The 21,120-nt window shown below is 43.3% G+C and overlaps 1 protein-coding gene across 1 annotated transcript in view; it reads left to right on the top strand.

The window, feature by feature from the left end:
• gli2a (GLI family zinc finger 2a) overlaps window positions 1–21,120 on the top strand; it is a 514,880-nt gene that overhangs the window by 158,204 nt on the left and 335,556 nt on the right. The window contains exon 3 of the mRNA XM_059970323.1: window positions 333–480. Within this exon, the coding sequence (XP_059826306.1) occupies window positions 363–480 (118 nt within the window). The 5' untranslated portion in view covers window positions 333–362. The remainder of the gene's footprint in view (window positions 1–332; window positions 481–21,120) is intronic.

The following is a 21,120-nucleotide window of genomic DNA, read 5'->3' as shown; positions in this document are numbered from 1 at the left end:
TATATGAGGAAAGAACTATATTGCAACGGCTGCAGGTTCTAACACAACCGGCCACAATGAATCCTTTTATTTAGTTCTGCAATAATTGCTGTTTAATAGCAGTAAACACAGCAATCTGTGATTGTGCTTGACAGGAACAGAAACGGGTTCTCATGCTCTATTAAACACCTTAGCTAGTGGTCTTAATGTTTATTCAAGAAAGAAGCTGTTTAAGTCCTCACACACCCCATAATTGCCCAGTGTATAAATGTTTATCGCTCAGTTAAGAAACTTCAGGCAAACTGTTTCATTCAGTTTTCCCTCTGTATTGATTGCTTGCTCTTGGGTCTTAGGTTCCCGTTACTGAACTATGATCAGCTACCATGGCAGCCCAAGCACAGACCACTGCCTCTGAAAAGAAAGAGGGGAAGAGCTCCATTATCGAAGGGGATGTCTTTGGTGAGGCAAACAAAAAGTCAGCAGGCTCCACAGCAGCGCGAGGTATGTTTGATGCTTTTCTTAATTGTTTGCAGAGACAGCGGGCATTGCTGGCGCGACAGGCGCTTGCTGCCCATCCCTATCCTCCCATACACAGAGCGGCTTACTAAGTCAACTCAGAAGCCAACTAAGAGTCAAAGAGTGTGGAGTTGCGTGTATCTGGACTGGCTAGGGACAGCCATTCCATCCGTTAATGGATGCTATTGAACCAAAAGGTTTTTAAGAGCAGCCCTGCAGTTTCATAGTCATGAGTTAGCTTTTTAATTCCAGATTTATTTACTGAACTGTTTTTAATTTGTTCAGCTGTAATGGAGGGATTTGAACCCAGGCCTCTGGATATTAAATCCAGTGAAGTGATCATCCTGAAACCACACTGCCATGTGAGAATTGGCACTGAAATCACTCTCTCCGATGCGCAGAAAGAAAGAAATCCAATTCCCACTTATTCAGCACGTACCCTGCTCATTCGACAGGAACACTGAGACGCTGAATCTGTACTGGTAGTCAACATGGAGGCAAATTGTGTGTGGAGTTTAAATACTGGCACAGGCACAAGGTGGAATAATGTGTCCTGTGTTGCACTTTCTGTAGAACTTGATGAATGTGGTGAGCAATCTGGCATCGTTCGTATCTGCAAGGAGTCGACTGACTGTGCAACTAGTTAATGTTAGAGCCAAGTGGAAGAAGTACTGGAGGCGGCTGACTTCCTCTTCCTGTGTAGTTACCACCAGCTTTTGATTCGGGCCCTGTGCATTGCAAGTCAGCTCAAATGCAACCAGACTGTGCTTGAGTGATCCAGAGGCTAACTTGTTGCATTTGTGTTTGGATTTCCTGGATTCTGCATGGTTATGGAGTAACTGTTTTGAATTTTGTTTCTTGTCGAGGTAATGGTGTAATCATTTGTTGCAGATCCTATACAGTCCTACAGTGTAGGAGATTGAGGGGAGATTTAATAGAGGCATACAAAATTATGAGGGGTAGAGATAGTGTAACCCCCTGGGTCGCCTCAGGCTCGCTCAGCTCGTTTCCATCTAGGGGGAGCAGCCTTCGGCCCCGCCAAACTGGGTAATCAGCTGGTGTAGATGCTGTGTGATGTCCCCACCTCGCCCAAAAACAGGCAGTACACCATATGCGATTAAATGAGTACAATTTATAAAGGTTACTATAACTAAGTGATTAATAATGATGCAGAATATATGAAGAAAAAAAAATAAAGAAAAGGCGCCAAACTTATCAAAGTCCAAACCACTTCGTGCACCACTGTTGGAACTCAATTACTGAAGTCTTCTGGCCACCATTCGATCCCCTCCGAACTCCTCGACTCGCAGCTTAGGACCATCCGAAGTGGTCAACCAAGCACATCTAGCTTCATCTCCTCTCCTTGGAGTACCTCCTGGCCTCGGACCCCCGCTTGGGGTCCGTTCCTCGCCCAGTTTACAGCATCGCGTCCTCTCTCTCTCACCCCCTCACGCCGATCTTCCCAAAAGCCCGCCAACAATAGCTCACAGACTCAGAAGAAAGAACAACATTAATCCCAATTGGTTTACAAATGAATACAATTCTCGTTATCAATAAATTTTAACCCAAACAAGCTTCCAGCACTCTCTCGCAACAAAGATGCATTCCTACTTTTAACAAAACAAAGAAGCCATTTTGATTACATACACAGTAACAAAGAAAAAGAAAAAAACCCCTTTACACTCTCCTCCCACCAAATAAAAGTCATGTCCTCATGACTACTAAATAACTCGCCACCTTTTCTACCAACACACCGTAACCCAAGCACAAGCAGTGACATCTCCTCCTCACACAGTAAACCTCATGCCCTGTTCCTCAAGCGCTATGTAGGCCAACTATCTGGGAGTTCCCTAACCCTTCTGAGACCTCCGTACCCCCTCACCTAAACCCGTCAGGCTAGGACACAACTGAGGATACCTTGGGCCCACGACCAACTCCTCTCTCAACCTCTCACACATGTCCTCCACTGCACACAGATAATCCTCCCCACTACACCTGACTCAGTGGGGGAAGGGCCAAAGGTCTCTTCCTCAATCGAGGGAAAGTCAGCAAAAGGCAGCATGTACCACACATCCAGCACATTATCCATCGAATCTGTATTCTTCATTTCTGCGATTTCTGCTGTTTGATCTTCTCCAAACGGAAACACGTGGCTTGCACTGCTCCTGCAGTCTCTTCAGCCTCCTGTTCAGTATTCCATATAACCATATAACCATATAACAATCACAGCACGGAAACAGGCCATCTTGGCCCTCCTAGTCCGTGCCGAACCCTTAATCTCACCTAGTCCCACCTACCCGTACTCAGCCCATAACCCTCCACTCCTTTCCTGTCCATATACCTATCCAATTTTACCTTAAATGACACAACTGAACTGGCCTCTACTACTTCTACAGGAAGCTCATTCCACACAGCTATCACTCTTTGAGTAAAGAAATACCCCCTCGAGTTTCCCTTAAACTTCTGCCCCCTAACTCTCAAATCATGTCCTCTAGTTTGAATCTCCCCTACTCTCAATGGAAACAGCCTGTTCACGTCAACTCTATCTATCCCTCTCAAAATTTTAAATACCTCGATCAAATCCCCCCTCAACCTTCTACGCTCCAATGAATAGAGACCTAACTTGTTCAACCTTTCTCTGTAACTTAATTGCTGAAACCCAGGTAGCATCCTAGTAAATCGTCTCTGCACTCTCTCTAATTTATTGATATCTTTCCTATAATTCGGTGACCAGAACTGCACACAATATTCCAAATTTCGCCTTACCAATGCCTTGTACAACTTTAGCATTACATCCCAACTTCTGTACTCAATGCTTTGATTTATAAAGGCCAGCGTTCCAAAAGCCCTCTTCACCACCCTATCTACATGAGACTCCACTTTCAGGGAACTATGCACAGTTATTCCTAGATCTCTCTGTTCCTCTGCATTCCTCAATGCCCTACCATTTACCCTGTATGTTCTATTTGGATTATTCCTGCCAAAATGTAGAACCTCACACTTCTCAGCATTAAACTCCATCTGCCAACGTTCTTCTAACCGGCATAAATCTCCCTGCAAGCTTTGAAAATCCACCTCATTATCCACAACGCCTCCTACCTTAGTATCATCGGCATACTTACTAATCCAATTTACCACCCCATCATCCAGATCATTTATGTATATTACAAACAACATTGGGCCCAAAACAGATCCCTGAGGCACCCCGCTAGTCACCGGCCTCCATCCCGATAAACAATTATCCACCACTACTCTCTGGCATCTCCCATCTAGCCACTGTTGAATCCATTTTATTACTCCAGCATTAATACCTAACGACTGAACCTTCTTAACTAACCTTCCATGTGGAACTTTGTCAAAGGCTTTGCTGAAGTCCATATAGACTACATCCACTGCCTTACCCTCGTCAACATTCCTCGTAACTTCTTCAAAAAATTCAATAAGATTTGTCAAACCTGACCTTCCACGCACAAATCCATGCTGGCTACTTCTAATCAGATCCCGTCTATCCAGATAATTATAAATACTATCTCTAAGAATACTTTCCATTAATTTACCCACCACTGATGTCAAACTGACAGGTCTATAATTGCTAGGCTTCCTTCTAGAACCCTTTTTAAACAATGGAACCACATGAGCAATACGCCAATCCTCCGGCACAATCCCCGTTTCTAATGACATATTAAAGATCTCCGTCAGAGCTCCTGCTATTTCTACACAAACTTCCTTCAAGGTCCTGGGGAATATCCTGTCAGGACCCGGAGATTTATCCATTTTTAAATTTCTTTAAAGCGCCAGTACCTCCACCTCTTTAATTGTCATAGGTTCCATAACTTCCTTACTTGTTTCCCACACCTTAGACAATTCAATATCCTTCTCCTTAGTGAATACCGAAGAGAAGAAATCATTCAAAATCTCTCCCATCTCCTTCAGTTCCACACATAGCTGACCACTCTGATTCTCTAAGGGGCCAATTTTATCCCTCACTATCCTCTTGCTTTTAATATAACTGTAGAAACCTTTCGGATTTACTTTCACCTTATTTGCCAAACCAACCTCGTATCTTCTTTTAGCTTTTCTAATCTCTTTCTTAAGATTCCTTTTACATTCTTTATATTCCTCGAGCAATTCCTTTACTCCATGCTGCCTATATCTATTGTAGACATCCCTCTTTTTCTGAACCAAATTTCTAATATCCCTTGAAAACCATGGTGCTCTCAAACCTTTAACCTTTCCTTTCACCCTAACAGGAACATAAAGATTCTGTACCCTCATAATTTCACCCTTAAATGACCTCCATTTCTCTATTACATCCTTCCCGTAAAACAACTTGACCCAATCCACTGTCTCTAAATCCCTTCGCATCCCCTCAAAGTTAGCCTTTCTCCAATCAAAAATCTCAACTCCAGGTCCAGTCCTGTCCTTCTCCATAATTATATTGAAGCTAATGCTATTGTGATCACTGGACCCGAAGTGCTCCCCAACACATACATCTGTCAGCTGACCTATCGCATTCCCTAACAGGAGATCCAACACTGCCCCATCTCTAGTCGGTACTTCTATGTATTGTTGCAAAAAACTATCCTGCACACATTTCACAAACTCTAAACCATCCAGCCCTTTTACAGAATGAGCTTCCCAGTCTACGTGTGGAAAATTAAAATCTCCCACAATCACCACCTTGTGTTTACTACAAATATCTGCTATCTCCTTACACATTTGCTCTTCCAACTCACGCGCCCCTTTAGGTGGCCTATATTACACTCCTATCAGTGTTACTGCACCTTTCCCATTCTTCAATTCCACCCAAATGGCCTCCCTAGAGGAGCTCTCTAATCTATCCTTCCAAAGCACTGCCATAAGATTTTCTCGGACAAGCAATGCAACACCTCCTCCTCTGGCCCCTCCTACTCTATCACACCTGAAGCAACTAAATCCAGGAATATTTAGTTGCCAATCACACCCTTCCTGCAACCATGTTTCACTAATAGCTACAACATCATAATTCCAGGTATCAATCCACGCTTTAAGCTCATCCACCTTTCTTACAATGCTTCTAGCATTAAAATAGATACATTTAAGATACTCTCCATCTCCTCCTCTCTTTCCATCCCTAACAATGCATTCAAATTTATTATCCTTTTCTTTCTTCTCCCCTACATCTTCGGGCTGAGCGCATCCCTTCTCCATCATCTGCCTTTCCTCCCTCACACACTGTCTATTTACTTGCTCCACTGGTGAACTAACCTCCTCTCCCATAGTCTCCTCAAATAGTCTCCCGCCCCCCCATCTTACTAGTTTAAAGTCCGCCCTGTAGCCCTAGCAAACCTCCCCACTAGGATATTGGCCCCCCACGATTCAAGTGTAACCCGTCCTTCTTGAACAGGTCACTCCTGCCCCAGAAGAGGTCCCAATGATCCAGAAACTTGAATCCCTGCCCCCTGATACAATCCCACAGCCACGCATTCATCCTCCACCTAATTCTATTCCTACTCTCACTGTCGCATGGCACAGGCAGTAATCCCGAGATTACTACCTTTGTGGTCCTTCTTCTTAACTGCCTTCCTAACTCCCTATACTCTCGTTTCAGGACCTCTTCCCCTTTCCTTCCTATGTCATTGGTACCTACATGTACCACGACCTCTGGCTCTTCACCCTCCCACTTCAGGATATCTTGGACGCGATCAGAAACGTCCCGAACCCTGGCACCAGGGAGGCAAATTACCATCCGGGACTCCCGGTCACCTCCACAGAAATGCCTGTCTGAACCCCTGACTATCGAGTCCCCTATTACTATGGTCCTCTTTCTTCTAACCCTACCCTTCTGAGCTACAGGGCCGTCCTCTGTGCCGGAGGCTCGGCCACTGTCACTCCCACCAGGTAGGCTGTCCCCCCCAACAGTACTCAAACATGAGTACTTATTGTCAAGGGGTACAGCCACTGGGGTACTCTCTAGTACCTGCCTCTTCCCCTTCCTGACTGTAACCCACCTATCTGCCTCCCGTGGTCCCGGAGTGACCACCTGCCTGTAACTCCTCTCTATCACCTCCTCACTCTCCCTGACCAGGCGAAGGTCATCGAGCTGCAGCTCTAGTTCCCTAACTCGGTCCCTCAGGAGCTGCAGTTCGGCGCACCTGGCGCAGATGTGGACGTCCGGGAGGCTCGGAGACTCCAGGATCTCCCACATCCAACACCGAGAACAACAAGCTGCCCTCACACTCATACCTCCCAAATAACTGAAAATACAAGAACTAAAAGATAAGCCTACTGTGCCCTCTTCCGCCTAAGCCCTCTGAGCCCAAGCCCTACACTCTGCGCCCGGCTCACTCCGCTGCCCGCAAACGAAGCTTTCACGGCACTTCTCTCCAGCTTTTTCTTCCTCATGACGTCTTCCAGTTCAACTTTCTCCAGTCTCTCCGTCTTCATTTCAAACTTGATTCCGTAGAGACAGTCACTCACGAGCTGCGACCTTCGCCAGCCCTGGCCCATGTCCAGAAAACACTTTAACTCTGTAGTTCTCAGCCGCTCCTGCAATGACCTCACTTCATATTCTCCTGAGGCAAATCCAAATACCAAGAGATCATCCACGTACACCAAAACTCCAAACACCTCCACATCCCCCATGGTCTTCCACATGCCCCGCAGGAAGGTTGCAAGGGCTCCAGATATGCCCTGTGGCATCTTTTTGGACCAGAAAACTTCTAGGGAATTTATAACGGCCGTCTTCTCCTTGTCGGCCCCACTCATCGGGATCTGGCAACATCCACACCTCAGATCCAGCACCTTAAACCACATCGCACCACTCAGACAGGCCATCGCCTCTTCCGCCCTCAGGGCCATATTCTAGTCACTGACAGTGCGCCTCCTCAGCACAATATAATCCACACACACTCTGCCTACGTCTTCCATGGCTTCAGGGGCCAGTCGCCGCAACCTCTCTCTCTCTGAGGTATCTTCAGCGGTCAACTCCCCTCCCTCGTGGTATTTCGCAGCTTCCACTAAGAAGGTCTCACCCTCAGATACTTCCCCCAGGCCGTACCACCACTGGCTCTTGTTTGAATTCGGTATCAGCCCAATGCTGCTACACACGTCCGCACAAGCAGCTTGAAACTCTGGGTGCATCGACAATGCCTCCAAACAGCATTCACCTGCCTCCTCCGGTCAGGCCCCCAAGCGCACCAGCAGGATATTGGTTCTCTCTAGAACAGAAACGCTGCCTGTTTCAACAGTGTCCAGACACATCAGCATTAACGATTCATGAACCTCAGTCACCTCCACTTTTGCCTCCAAGAACTCCATTTTCACTGACCAACAACCGTCGTCTGGATAATCACCGGCACTGGTACCCCAAATTTCCAGTGCCCTCAATGTCGTCAAGGGTAAATGCTTCCAATAACGGTTATAAAACAAACTGTACAGCAACTTAACCGGCGCCCCGGTGCCGAGGATGGCTTTAACTTGACTTCCATCCATCCGTAACAACACCTGTGCGCTTGGTCCCTCTAAGCCTTCAGGAATAGGGTCCGCTCCTTTCGGGAGTTCCTTGGTACATTGCTGGGAACGTGCTCCCCCAGAGACCCCAAGCCGTTTTCCCACTTGGCCTCCTCTAAGTTTCCCGACACCTCTCGGATCAACGGAACAACTGATCCCCTTGTCAGATCCCCTTGGCACCGCAAGTAATTTATCTGCCCCCCTAGCCAAAAGGGATACCCTAAAAACTTTCCACCAATCTCCTGCCACGGATATGATAAGCCCCCCAGCTGTGGCATTTGACTTCCAGTCGAACCAAACGCATTTTTCCACACTTTCCCAGAACTGGCAGCTGTCACTACAAGGTAATTGCGCCCGACAGTTCTAACAACGTCACCAGCCCACCTACTCAAACTTTCAACCAGTCCCTGTCGCTTTCCCTCAGCCAAGCACTGCCACTCACCCAACAACTGAGAGGTCTGCTCCACCCACGCCTCCGCCTCTTTAGGGCTGGACATTATTCCAACAACTGGGCAGAGCCTACCACTGCTGAAACATCCCAACCTCACTCCTCACTCTCCAAACAGTACGGACAACCCATGGTCCCACCACCATTTCGTCAACACTAGTCAGAACTCAAACAGCGCCCTCTGGAGGACCAACAGCCACCCCACCCAACACACATGCAGAGATAACCAGCAATCGCACACCCGCAAAGGCACACCTGCTCTTCGCCGCAGACATAATTTAAAGAGGGTGATCACACAGCTTCCACATAAATCAATCCTGGATGAGCCCCCACAATGTAACCCCCTGGGTCCCCTCAGGCTCGCTCAGCTCGTTTCCGTCTAGGGGGAGCAGCCTTCGGCCCCACCAAACTGGGTAATCAGCTGGTGTAGATGCTGTGTGATGTCCCCGCCTTGCCCAAAAACAGCCAGTACACCATATGCGATTAAATGAGTACAATTTATAAAGGTTACTATAACTAAGTGATTAATAACGATGCAGTATAAACGAAGAAAAAAAATAAAGAAAAGGCGCCAAACTTATCAAAGTCCAAACCACATCGTGCACAACCATTGGAGCTCAATTACTGAAGTCTTCTGGCCACCATTCGATCCCCTCCGAATCCCTCGACTCGCAGCTTAGGACCATCCGAAGTGGTCAACCAAGCACATCTAGCTTCATCTCCTCTCCTTGGAGTACCTCCTGGCCTTGGACCCCCGCTTGGGGTCCGTTCCTCGCCCAGTTTACAGCATCGCGTCCTCTCTCCCTCAACCCCTCGTGTCAATCTCCCCAAAAGCCCACCAACAATAGCTTACAGACTCAGAAGAAAGAACAACATTAATCCCAATTGGTTTACAAAGGAATACAATTCTCGTTATCAATAAATTTTAACCCAAACAAGCTTCCAGCACTCTCTCGCAACAAAGAAGCATTCCTACTTTTAACAAAACAAAGAAGCCATTTTCGATTACATACACAGTAACAAAGAAAAAGAAGAAATCCCCTTTACAATAGGGTAAGTGCAAGCAGGCTATTTCCACTGTGGTTGGGTGAGACTGCAACCAGAATTCATGTGTTACGGGTGAGAGGTGAAAAGTTTAAGGGGAACATGAAGGGGAGTGCCTTGGGCTCAGTGTAGTGAAAGCGTGGAATGAGCTGCCAGCTGAAGTGGTGGATTCAATTTTAACGTTTAAGGGAAATTTGGATAGGTACATGGATGGGAGGGGATGGAGGCCATAGGACAAGGCAGTTTCTGTTCAGTATGATCTAGATGAGCAAAAGGGCCTGTTTTCTGTGCTGTAGTGCTCTATGACTCTAATTGGATTGGTTTCATCTCTGAGTTTGCTCCTGGGTTGTCCAAAACTCAAAACACTATAAATGACCTACCATTGTATACTTTGTTCATTCTTGGTTCAATGCCAGTGATGAAGTGAATCATTGGAATCCTTTGGCCTGTAACTGACGTTACACAAGAGTTGTCACCTCCTGATATGTACATGAAAGGATGTTAATCTTTGGAACATTTGGACGTGCTTGGTTCTGGGATGAGTCTGCTCCCTCAGACAGCATGCATAATGTTTTCCTTTGTGAGAAAGATAAAACAGCTCATCCCAGATACTTCTCTTGAGACTGACCTTGGTCATCATGTCTTGTAAACCTTTGAATAATGTGAAAAATATGTAACTGACTGATGTTGGGATGAAATCTTTCACTTCCCCTAGCCTGTTTTACGGGCATTTGTAGATGCCTCAGGTAGCCCGGTAATTGAGAGAAATATGATTTGCATTTTAGATCCATGTTCAAAGTTCAAAGTAAAATTTATTATCCAAGTTCATATATGTCACTATATACAACCCTGAGATTCATTTTCTTGTGGGCATACTCAATAAATCTATGGAATAATAATTATAACGAGATCAATGAAAGATCAGCTAGTGCAGAAGACAACAAACTGTGCAAATTTAAATATAAATAAATAGCAATAAATAATCAAAACATGAGATAACAAGATAAAGAGTCCTTAAAGTGGGATCATTGGTTGTAGGACATTTCAATGATGGGGGAAGTGAGTGTAGTTATCCCCTTCTGTTCAAGAGCCTGATGGTTGAGGGGTAGTAACTGTTCTTGAATCTGATGGTGTGATATCCTCAATGCAAAAAAAAAGAAACTTCTGGAAGAACTGAGGAGGTTAAGCAGCATCTGTGGTAGAAATGAAATGACAAATGTTTTCATTTGAAACCATCTATCAAGGCTCACCAGGATCCAGCAGTTTGATGTTAAGCCTGCAAGACCATCAAGTTCACGATTCAAATATGCCTGTTTTTTTTAACCATATTCTTCTGCTTTCTCCCTGTAACACTTAATCCCTTTACAGTGAAGAATCTCAGCATATGCACACCCAATTATGTTGCCTCCGCAGCACCCTCTTGCAATGATTCCACAGATTCACCATTCTATGGCTGAAGACGTTTTTCTACATCCCGGTTTTAAGCGGACATCTCTTTATTCCAAGGCTGTGCCCTCGAATCTGAGACTTGTCTACTAACGGAAACATCCTGTCCACATTCATGATAACCAGACCTTTCAGTATTTGTGGGTTTCAATGAGATCCTCCCTCGTTCTTCAGAATTCCATCAAGTACAGGCCCAGAGCCATCAAACACTGGAATTCTGTTTCATATTCCAGAAACTACAGTCTTTACAGTTTCCATATCTTCATATTTTGTTCAATATAGAAGGCTGCCTCAGCTTGTAAAATCCAGCCCACAGAACAATCCCTTTCACCCGCTGCTTTGGTCCCTATATAACATTATTGCAGCCACTCCCTCTCATACTCAGCTACGTCCTAGGGGCAATTGCCATGATTATTTAATTTACCACCCTGCATGTTCCGGAGATAATTACAGGATTTGTTACAACTCATGTTATCTGTTTTTTTTACACAATTTGTCTTTTGCACATTGGTTGTTTATCAGTATTTGTTTATGTATAGTTTTTTTATAAATGCTATTGCTTTTCTTTATTTTTCTGTGAATGCCTGCAAGAAGTGAATCTCATGTATATGGTAACATGTACATACTTTGGTAATAAATTTTATTTTGACTTTCACTTTGATATGCGAGGTTACTGGAGCATTTGGAAGGAAGTGAGAACGTGCAAGTTATGCTGACAGCAGCAGAAGTAGGGATTGAACCTGGATCGTTTGAGTTGAAGCCCTGATAGCTATGCCACCATTTCATCGTATTGAAGCAGGCATGTTTTCCTTCATTGCATCCTTGTTGACAGATATGGGTACAATGAAGCTCAACTAATTTCCAAAACCTCAAATCCTTCAATATTATGAGGGAGAGTTATTCAAATAATTGACGCTGGGATCTCAGCTCATATAATGCACAGCCATCTTTATTCTAGCTAGCAGTGTTGGCCCTACAATGTTACATTTGCTTTGTAGTTCACAATTTGAAGGCCACGGTAACCTTCCCACTTATTGTCACAAACTGATATACATGATCAATAGATATTCCTGAGTTTCTTACTTATTTGACAAGATATTGGTAGATCATGGAACTACACAAAACCTTAAGACCTACTGTAGGAGCAGAATTGGGCCATTTGGTCCATCAAGACTGTGCCATCATCCCATCTTGGCTGATTTAATTCCCCTTTCAACCCCATTCCCCTGCTTTCTTTCTGTAACCTTTGATCCCCTTACTAATCAAGAACCAATCAATCTCTGAGCATAGAACATAGAAGATTACAGCACAGACACAGGCCATTCAGCCCACAATGTTGTGCCAACCCAGCTAAAAAATAAATTATAAACACACAAACACTAATCCCTCTTACTTACACCATGTCCATATTCCCCCATCTACCTTACATCCATGTGCCTATCCAAATGCCTCTTAAAAGCATCCAATATATTTTCCTCTACCACCGTACCAGGTACTGCATTCCAGGCATCTGTGACACTGTGAGTAAAAAACTTATCACTCACACCCTCCTGTGGGTAGAAGCCAAGAGCCATCAAACACTCCTCACACATTAACCTTTTCATTCCCAGGATCACTCATACATGGACTCCAAAATGAACAAGATCATCTATTCTATATAACCCAGAATATTCTTCACCTTTCTAGTTTTCCAAGCTACATACAAAAGGAAGACGCAACACCGTGATTGGAGTTATGAGCTTAGAAAGTCAATCACATAGATCACTTTCTGATCTACTCAAAGGAAAATTGCATCCTCTCATTGCTAAATACTATTTCCAAACTGTTCAGCACCTCTCTGGAAGGTCTCGCGCACTTCGTAGAGTGAATCATGCTTTCTTGAATTCTGTATGTGTTGTGCAAAGAATGACATAATTTTTTCATATTATACTTCTTTTGGGGCATTGGGGAAGGCAGATCCGCGAATGTCCACTGATGATAGAATAATATTCAGTACCGTTTGGAATTCCTGATGGAAAGAGAAGGTCCACAGCTATGTGATGCTGGGCAGTCAGATATGGCCAGTTAAGAGGTAGGATGTTCTCCACTTTCATGGATGAGTGCAGTTCCATCACTTCTCAAGATGCTTATCCACTGAGGGCAAAGCCCAATCTAAACTTTCATTCCCCCACCTTCGCTCATAGTAACTGTAACATGAAGCAGCTTTTGAATGCTTTGCGTAGTACCTGCAAAAACCATATTATCTGGAGCTTCACTTCCACATGCCATATTGACGTTGAAATATATAACTGCTCCTTCATTGTGACTGATCTAAGTGCTGGAACTCCCAGTCCAATAGCACTGAAAGATTGTACAGGTTTAAAAGGCAACTTGTTGCCAACTTCTCAAGGGCATTTAAGGAGAGGTAATAAATGTTGTCGTAGCCTGTGATTCAGGTCCCCAAGAAAAAATTGGTACTAAAACAAATATGACCAAATTATCCTCGGGGCAACAAGATTGGTGTAATAATACAGCCTTGAACTGTGAACCTTTTAAGGTCAGTCACACAATTATTTTTCAGCCTCAGATAGCATGAAGTATATTCACTCACTCAACCTTCCCATGTACCCTTCTCTCCAACACCCCAGTAAATCTTATTATCAAAGTAAATATATGTCACCATATCTAGTCTAAAACCTCTACCCACATTTCAGGCCCTTCTCAATTCTCTAACACCCATAATTGAGATGATCTCTACAGCAGATTCACATCTCCTCACTTGGCCATTGACATCTGCTGACCCTCCCCTGCACTAAAATTGGTCCAATCTTGTTTGTAGCTTGTCTCTCATCCCCAGTCATGCATGCAGACCTCCATCCTGTCCACCTCAGGCTTGTTCACCACAGCAGGCCCTGGTCCATCTTTGATTTCTTTCATCCTCTCTTGCTCCACACAGCCACTTCTTGATCCAAAGCCTGCTCAGATGGGTTGATGAATCTGGAATACTGGACCTCTGTCTATTAACTTGTCACCCTGCATCACTAGGGCTTCCAGCTACAAAATCGTTTCAGTCAGTAACATGAGAAGTTCTGCAGATGCTGGAAATCCAGAGCAACACACATGAACAAAATACTACAGAAATTCAGCAGGTCAAGCAACATCTATGGAAATGAATAGATAGCCGACATTTCAGGTCAAGATCTTGCTTCAGGACTGAGAAAGAAGGGGGAAGATGCCAGAATAAAAAGGAGTGGGGTGGGGAAGGAGGCTAGCTGGAAGGTGAAAGGTGAAGCCAGGTGAGTGGGAAAGGACAAGGACTGGAGAAGAAAGAATCTGAGAGGGAAAGGAGAGTGGACCATAGGAGAAGGGGAAGGAGGAGGGGACCCAGGGATAAATACAGGCAGGTGAGAAGAACTTCTCCCAAGCAGGATGACCTGACAAATGACCAAACGGATCTCACTCTGCTGTTATTTCGATTAAAGAGAATTGGATACTGATAGCCTTCTTTAATAATGTTTTAAAAAAGGTTTCAGATTTTATTTTAAGAAGGTGGGTCATGTGGGTTTATGTATTTTTTGATTCCCCTCTTATTATGTTTAACATGTTTGAAGATGTCAAGAGAGAAATGATAAAAGTCTGGTGTAATCAAGTTTAAAGAGTTGGTCCTTCTGAACTCAGGACCCAATCATCTGACCATTATGTAAAAAATAGTAATGAAGTGCTCTAATGGCTGGCTAGCAGTAAAATTGTATCCTAATCCAAGAAAAGGCAGACAATCTCCCCGAATGTGTTGCAGGTGCTGATTGAAAGGCATCTTTGAAGTGGAAATTTGAATCCTTATTTTTTCTCTCTCTTAACTTCTCGTTTGGTTTTGATGTTCTAATGAAGAGCCTGACCCATCGAGTAATGACTAGTACTTGATTGATCATTAGAAGGGAGTTACGGAACTGATAGAGGGCAGCAGCTTCCCCTTTACAAAGGAAGAATTTAACAAGTGAAGCTGGCAGGTTATTAAGTGAGCACACATTTTATTTTTACACCTTCACACTCACTGGGGCTGCCGCACATGTCCGTGTAATCGTGATGCGCATGCGCGCTCTGGAGCAAGCCATTGTCTGCTACGTGTTTTGGAGAGACATAAAGTGCGATGCCAGCACCCAGACTTGCTTATAGGGTAAATGGGTCAGTATCGTTGCTCTGCTGTAGAAAATGCAGTGGCAACTTTGCCGAAGTTGCTAGTTTTTTTTCTTCTTCTGGTAAAATTATACTAGAAGGGCAAAAACATCCAGAGAAATTTAAGCTGCAGTATTTTCTGTTTTCGTACTCACTGCCTGCAGATATCACTGGCATTGCCAACTATTTATTGAGTTACAATGTGGAACAGGCCCTTCTGGTCCTTCAACCTGCCCCACCCAGCAGCTCCTGACTTAAAGCTCGCCTAATCACAGGACAATTTACAGTGACCAGTTAGCCTACCAACCAGTAGGTCTTGGACTGTGGGAGGAAACCGGATCATCCAGAGGAAACACACGGAGTCATGGGGAGAACACACAAACTCCTTACAGGCGGCAGCAGGAATTGAACCAGGATTACCTGTACTCTAAAGCGTTGTGCTAATCACTGATTTTTGCTACTGGGGAGGGGACATTTAGGACTCAAGCCCATTCTGAAGTCCAGGCAACACGAAACAAGGAAAAATAATTTCCTTACCTGAGTTTTTTCTGACAATTTAGAATAATCATAATTGAAACTGACTTTTAATTCCATTAAAATTCCATTAATTCCTTTGTTGCGTCCTGACGAAGGGTCTCGTCCCGAAACGTTGACAGTGTTTCTCCCTATAGATGCTGCCTGGCCTGCTGTGTTCCACCAGCATTTTGTATGTGTGTGTTGCTTGAATTCCATTGATGTTCAGCAATTTGAATTTAAACCATTGTGGAATTTAAATTAATTCCTAAGATTAATGATTTAGGCCTTTCTGGCTCATTCTAGGATTCTCGCATATTTTCCCTCTCAGAACTTGCAAGGAGGGATTCTCTTCGGAATTGTGTAGCCAACTTGTTTTATTTGTTATTTTCTGTATATAAAATGCATACTCAAAATCACTCCACATTCAACTAGTTCTGAGACGATAATAAAGGGTGGGTTTGCCTTTTTGTGTTTGAATTGCAACTGCTCTGAAAGATTGCTGCTTTTTACCAGTGCATAACACTTTTCCTGTTGGCAGCAATGGGAAAATGGATATTTCTGATGAAAGACATAAACTAACTGTGACCTGTCTTAGTACAAAGTACACTTGACGTTCAGTATGTGAGCAGTAATTTCTTCATCCAGGTAGTTCTGGCAAAGCTCCCATTGACAGATTAATTTCAATCATTGCTGATAATCAGTTGTTCCTTATGCCATATTAAGAATTACCTCCTCATGACCTTCCTGCAGGGCTGGGACCACATTCCTTGCTTTAAATGATACCAGCTTACTAGTTTTCACTTGCCTCTACACACTGATCACTCATAATACCCCCCAAACTCAACCTATGCGCTTGCTTTACTGTTTCAGTATTTTGTACGTTCTTCCCATGGCCACGTGGGCTTTCTCTGTACAATCCAGTTTCCTCCCATAGTCCGAAGACGTACCAGTTGATAGGTTAATAGGCAATTATAAATTGTCCTGTGAATAGAATTGAGAGGTTACTGGGCAGCACGGCTCAAAGGGCCAAAAGGGCCTATTCTGCACTGTATCCCAATAAATAAAACTAAGTAAATCAGTCTTTTTTTTAATATGGTCAGGGCAAAATAAAAATTTTCAGATTGCATAGACATAAATATCTTGTCATGTTTTTGGTGAACAGAATAAAATATGCATGAAGACTTTTTCCACTTCAGTTCTGTCCTGAATGATGTTGGTGTTCTCAAATATTGTTAAAATACAACCTTATTACCTTCATGTCAAAGTATAATTTACTACTTGAGTGTTACTAGGCTGCAGATGTGGAATGAGAGCTTGTTCACTGTCCTGCTCCTTCAGTCAATTCAGCATCACTCCAGCCTTCAGCTGGTATTATATCTGGCTACATTTACTTTCTTGTCCACAGTAATTTATTTGCGCCAATTTGCTCACTATCAAAGGACACACATATTGTTCAGTTTTAATGCGTTATTTACACATAAAATAACCTATTTACAACTGCGAGAGTGCCGCAGGGAGAATGAATGGTCTTCTGTTCCCACCTATCTGTTATATCAGAGTTTAACAATCTGTTTTGCTAATAGAATCATTTATCACACCGGGCTAATTTATTGCGCATTAGCTGTATGGGTCTCCTTTCCTCTGATCAAAAGAAACAGAATCAGTGTAATGAACTCAAAGGCATTGTTTAACCCATTCACTGACGCAATACTGCTGGATGAAAATTAATGACTATTTTCTTTGGAGGGATAGTAATTACACAGCTAGTACATATTGTTGGCATGTGCTCGAGTCTTAATATTTTTGCGTGTATTCTTTTTGTAACTCCTACGATACATTGAGGCAGCTTAAATTAGTTGATAATAAATTCTGTTATTCTTCAAATAATTACAGGAACTGGACAGGATTTAAAAAAACATTTTAAGGATATCAGGTCAATTGTTGGATAGGGCATCTGTTCTTCGAAGATGTCCTTCATGCTGAGGTTCGACCTACGAACCCTGGCTGGAGGTTTCATCAAGTATCTTCCTCCTCCAACCATCCTACCCAATAAACGAAAAATACCCAGAAATTAAAAATAAAAAGAAGTGGTTAAAACCCCCTCAGAGCTGTCTAGAATTGCTAGCAACTAAGCTTTCCTCTACATGGGTGAGTCCAGCCACAGATTCTGTGACCACTTCACCAAGCACATTCCCTCTGTCCACTGTGGTGATCTGGATCTCCTTGTGGTCAACCACTTTAATTCTCCTTACCATTTCCACACTAACATGTCTGCTGTAGGCCTCCTGTTCTGCCAAGTGCATATTCCTCCTCAGTATCTGCAAACTTGCAGCATAAATAAAATTCTCAGGTTCTGTTTACTGCTCCCCTCTGCCCTTTTTCTTCTGTTCCATATCAAGATATCCCCATCTCCTCCCTGACCCTCTTCACCCACCCATTACCCACATAGTCCTCTCCACTTCTCTCCTTTTATTTCATGTTCCATCTTCCTCTCCTATCAGATTCCATCATCTTCAACCCTTTGTCAACCCACCTCCTAGTTTTTAACACCGTTCCAATGTTCCACCCTCTTCCATCGACCTGTCACCTCCAGGTTCCTCCACCAATCGCCTCTCCTACCCTTTCCCTTCACCTGTATATGCTGACTACATGTCTTTTTTCTTTGTCCAGATGGAGGGTCTCAACCTAAAACATCAACTATCCACTTCTCTCCATAGATGCTGCCTGACCTACTGAATTCCTCCGGTGTTTTATGTATAAGCCCTTAACAGGAGTCCAACAATAAAACCAGTGCCTCACTTTGAGAGACCCCAGGAGTAAGCCTGACCTCTGATGCTGTCTGTGAGGAGTTTTCACACTCTACGTATGAGGGGTGATTGATAACTTTGTGGCCTAAGGTAGAAGGAGTCAGTTTTAGAAAACCTCACACATTTATTTTTCAACATAGTCCCCTCCTACATTTACACATTGTGGAGCATACAGATCTTGGACCTCCAGAAAGTGTCCACAGCATGTGCAATTGATAAATTTGTGGCCTAAGGTAGAAGGAGATGAGTTATACAGCTCTCGTTACATGCACATGCAGTTCAACTCTTGGAGTGATTATGCAGAAAGTTTGAAGTTAATAACTCATCGGGGTGATTGATAAGTTCGTCGCCCAAGATAGAAGGAGATGTTATTAACTTCAAACTTTCTGCATAATCACTCAAAGAGTTGAACTGCATGTGCATGTAAAGGGAGTCATGTCCTTCTACCTTAGGCCACAAACTTATCAATCACCCACCTGTGTACACTTTCTGGGGGTCCAAGATCCGTATGCTCCACGACCGCTGGACTAAGTATTTAAATGTACGAGGAGACTATGTTGAAAAATAAATGTGCTAGGTTTTCAAAAATTGATTCCTTCTAACTTAGGCCACAAACTTATCAATCACCCCTGGTATGACCGCTATAGGTTTTTTCAGGGTGGTCTGGTTCCTTCCCATATCCCAAAAACATGCAGATCAAGTCAATGTAGACTCTGGGGAGAGTTAATGAGAATGTGAGTAGAATAAGATAATGGAGTAAGAAGTGTAACTGGGTGATTGATGACACTGGACAACAAATTTTTTGAAAGTGTTTCTTCCTCAGAATTTTTTTTTGTTTATGTGAAGACGGTTTGAAGCTGAACACAAATGTAATTTCAGACTACTTGTATCATTTAGGAATTTGGAGAAACAAGAAAATAACTTTTATTGAATATAATATGTTTAATTTGAAAATGGTGCTGAAGCTTTGGAATAGTTTAATGAATATGTTTTTTTGATGATTTTCATTTGTACTCAGTGTCTGCGGTTTCTCGCTTAAGTGTCCAACAATAATCAGCCAGCATTGATGGATTCCAGTTCTCCATGACTACAATGTCCTGGTGAAACCTTTCACCATGCTCGTCACTGATAGTGCCAAGAATGTAGGGAAGAAGTCTAAATGGGGATGCAGGAAATGAATCTTTAGTAACATGACGCACTTCATAGTTGTGTATGTTTGAAGCATGTTGTCAACCCGCTGCAGGTAGTTTGGTGCTCTGTAGTTACCAGGAACATTTTCAACAACATCCTTGGATGGCTTCCAATGAATTTTCTCTGGTCCCATTAGTAGTTTTTCAAATGACCTATCATTGATGGCTCAATTGCTCTGTGGGCTGAAATGTGCCTCCCTTAGTCTTGGCATCAGTTATTTGGATTTGAATTCTGTATTGAAATAACAAATGTAGGTAATTTCAAAAAAATGGTGTGCGATAGGGAAATTTCATGATGATTTTCATGATCAGCGGCCCAAAATCCAAGATACACCCAAAAGCATTCATGAAGCAAAATCTTTGTTGTCCAGTGTGATTAATGGGTTAACTGGCCTGTTTCCATGCGGTATGTCTCTATGGATTTCTGTGACTCTAAGATAAAGTAGACGTCTGCATATTTCACAGATGTCAGCCTTGGAGATCAGAGAACCTGCACCAGTCTGGTGGAAGTATGGAAGGACAATTGAAATGATTGGGAGAGATTGGCTGCAGGTGGAAAGATAAACAGAGATTTTGTTTGTGTTGACCATATTATTGTCAGTCGTTTCTAATTTTTTTAAATGATTTCAACTTTTTAAACTATTTTTTACTTTTTTGGTCCTTCGTTGGTTATTGGTCAGTTCCGTAGACATTCACCAACATTGAGCAGCTTTGACTGGTGTGTCTGAGCCCTGGGCCTCACCAACTGTCAAGGTCTTTCTATCAGCACAACCGGAGAAGCCCTGTGCTGCGTTTCGCTACTCTGGGCCATGACAGTGAGCTGTAACTACATCCTGGACCTCAAAGGAAGAAGTAGCATAATCCACAAAGTAGGCAACTGGCAACCTTGGGCAAAGGAAGAACTGCATCTTTTTGAAATAGCCTTTCCTGGATTGCTGGGCTCCCCCATACGGGTGACTGATCATCAATTTCTAGACAAAACAGACCCATTCTCCATGTCTGGCAATCATAAATCTAACAGCTAGCATTGTTTAGCTTCCAGTTGACATTACTGCCATATATTACCCTAACAAATAGGGAAGTTCCAAGAGCACTTGTCAACATTTCTGAGTTTCTCTCTGATAAACTTAAAAGACAGAAAAAGGTTTTATCACATCAGGCTTAAATTTTTTGGTCAGCTTGGAATTATCATGTGATCTAGTCTGATCCTCACTTTTCAGGGTCTTTCAGGGTGAGTACAGGGATCAAAAGCACCATTAATACCCTCTCAATAAGTTCTGTCTCCAGAGTTAAAGATTGTCTGCACATGTTCTGTGGAAAGTCACCAATCTTTGGATTTACAGCAATTTATATTCTCTTAATGGGTCAAGCACAAGCAGGCGAGGACTTATAAAATTCCCAGTACTGGTTAACACATTCATCTCATGTTCTTAATTTCCATGAAGTTGTCAGCAGATGGGTTAGTGACTTTATTGAAATAGTGGTCAGTGATGTTTTAACCTTCCAGTGACCCTTGCCATATGTATCTGTT

This window comes from Hypanus sabinus, chromosome 5 (assembly GCF_030144855.1).
Source record: "Hypanus sabinus isolate sHypSab1 chromosome 5, sHypSab1.hap1, whole genome shotgun sequence".
In the NCBI taxonomy this organism is placed as follows: Eukaryota; Metazoa; Chordata; class Chondrichthyes; order Myliobatiformes; family Dasyatidae; genus Hypanus; species Hypanus sabinus.
The sequence above is the reverse complement of the archived record's forward strand: the minus strand, read 5'-3'. Positions and strand labels throughout refer to the sequence as shown.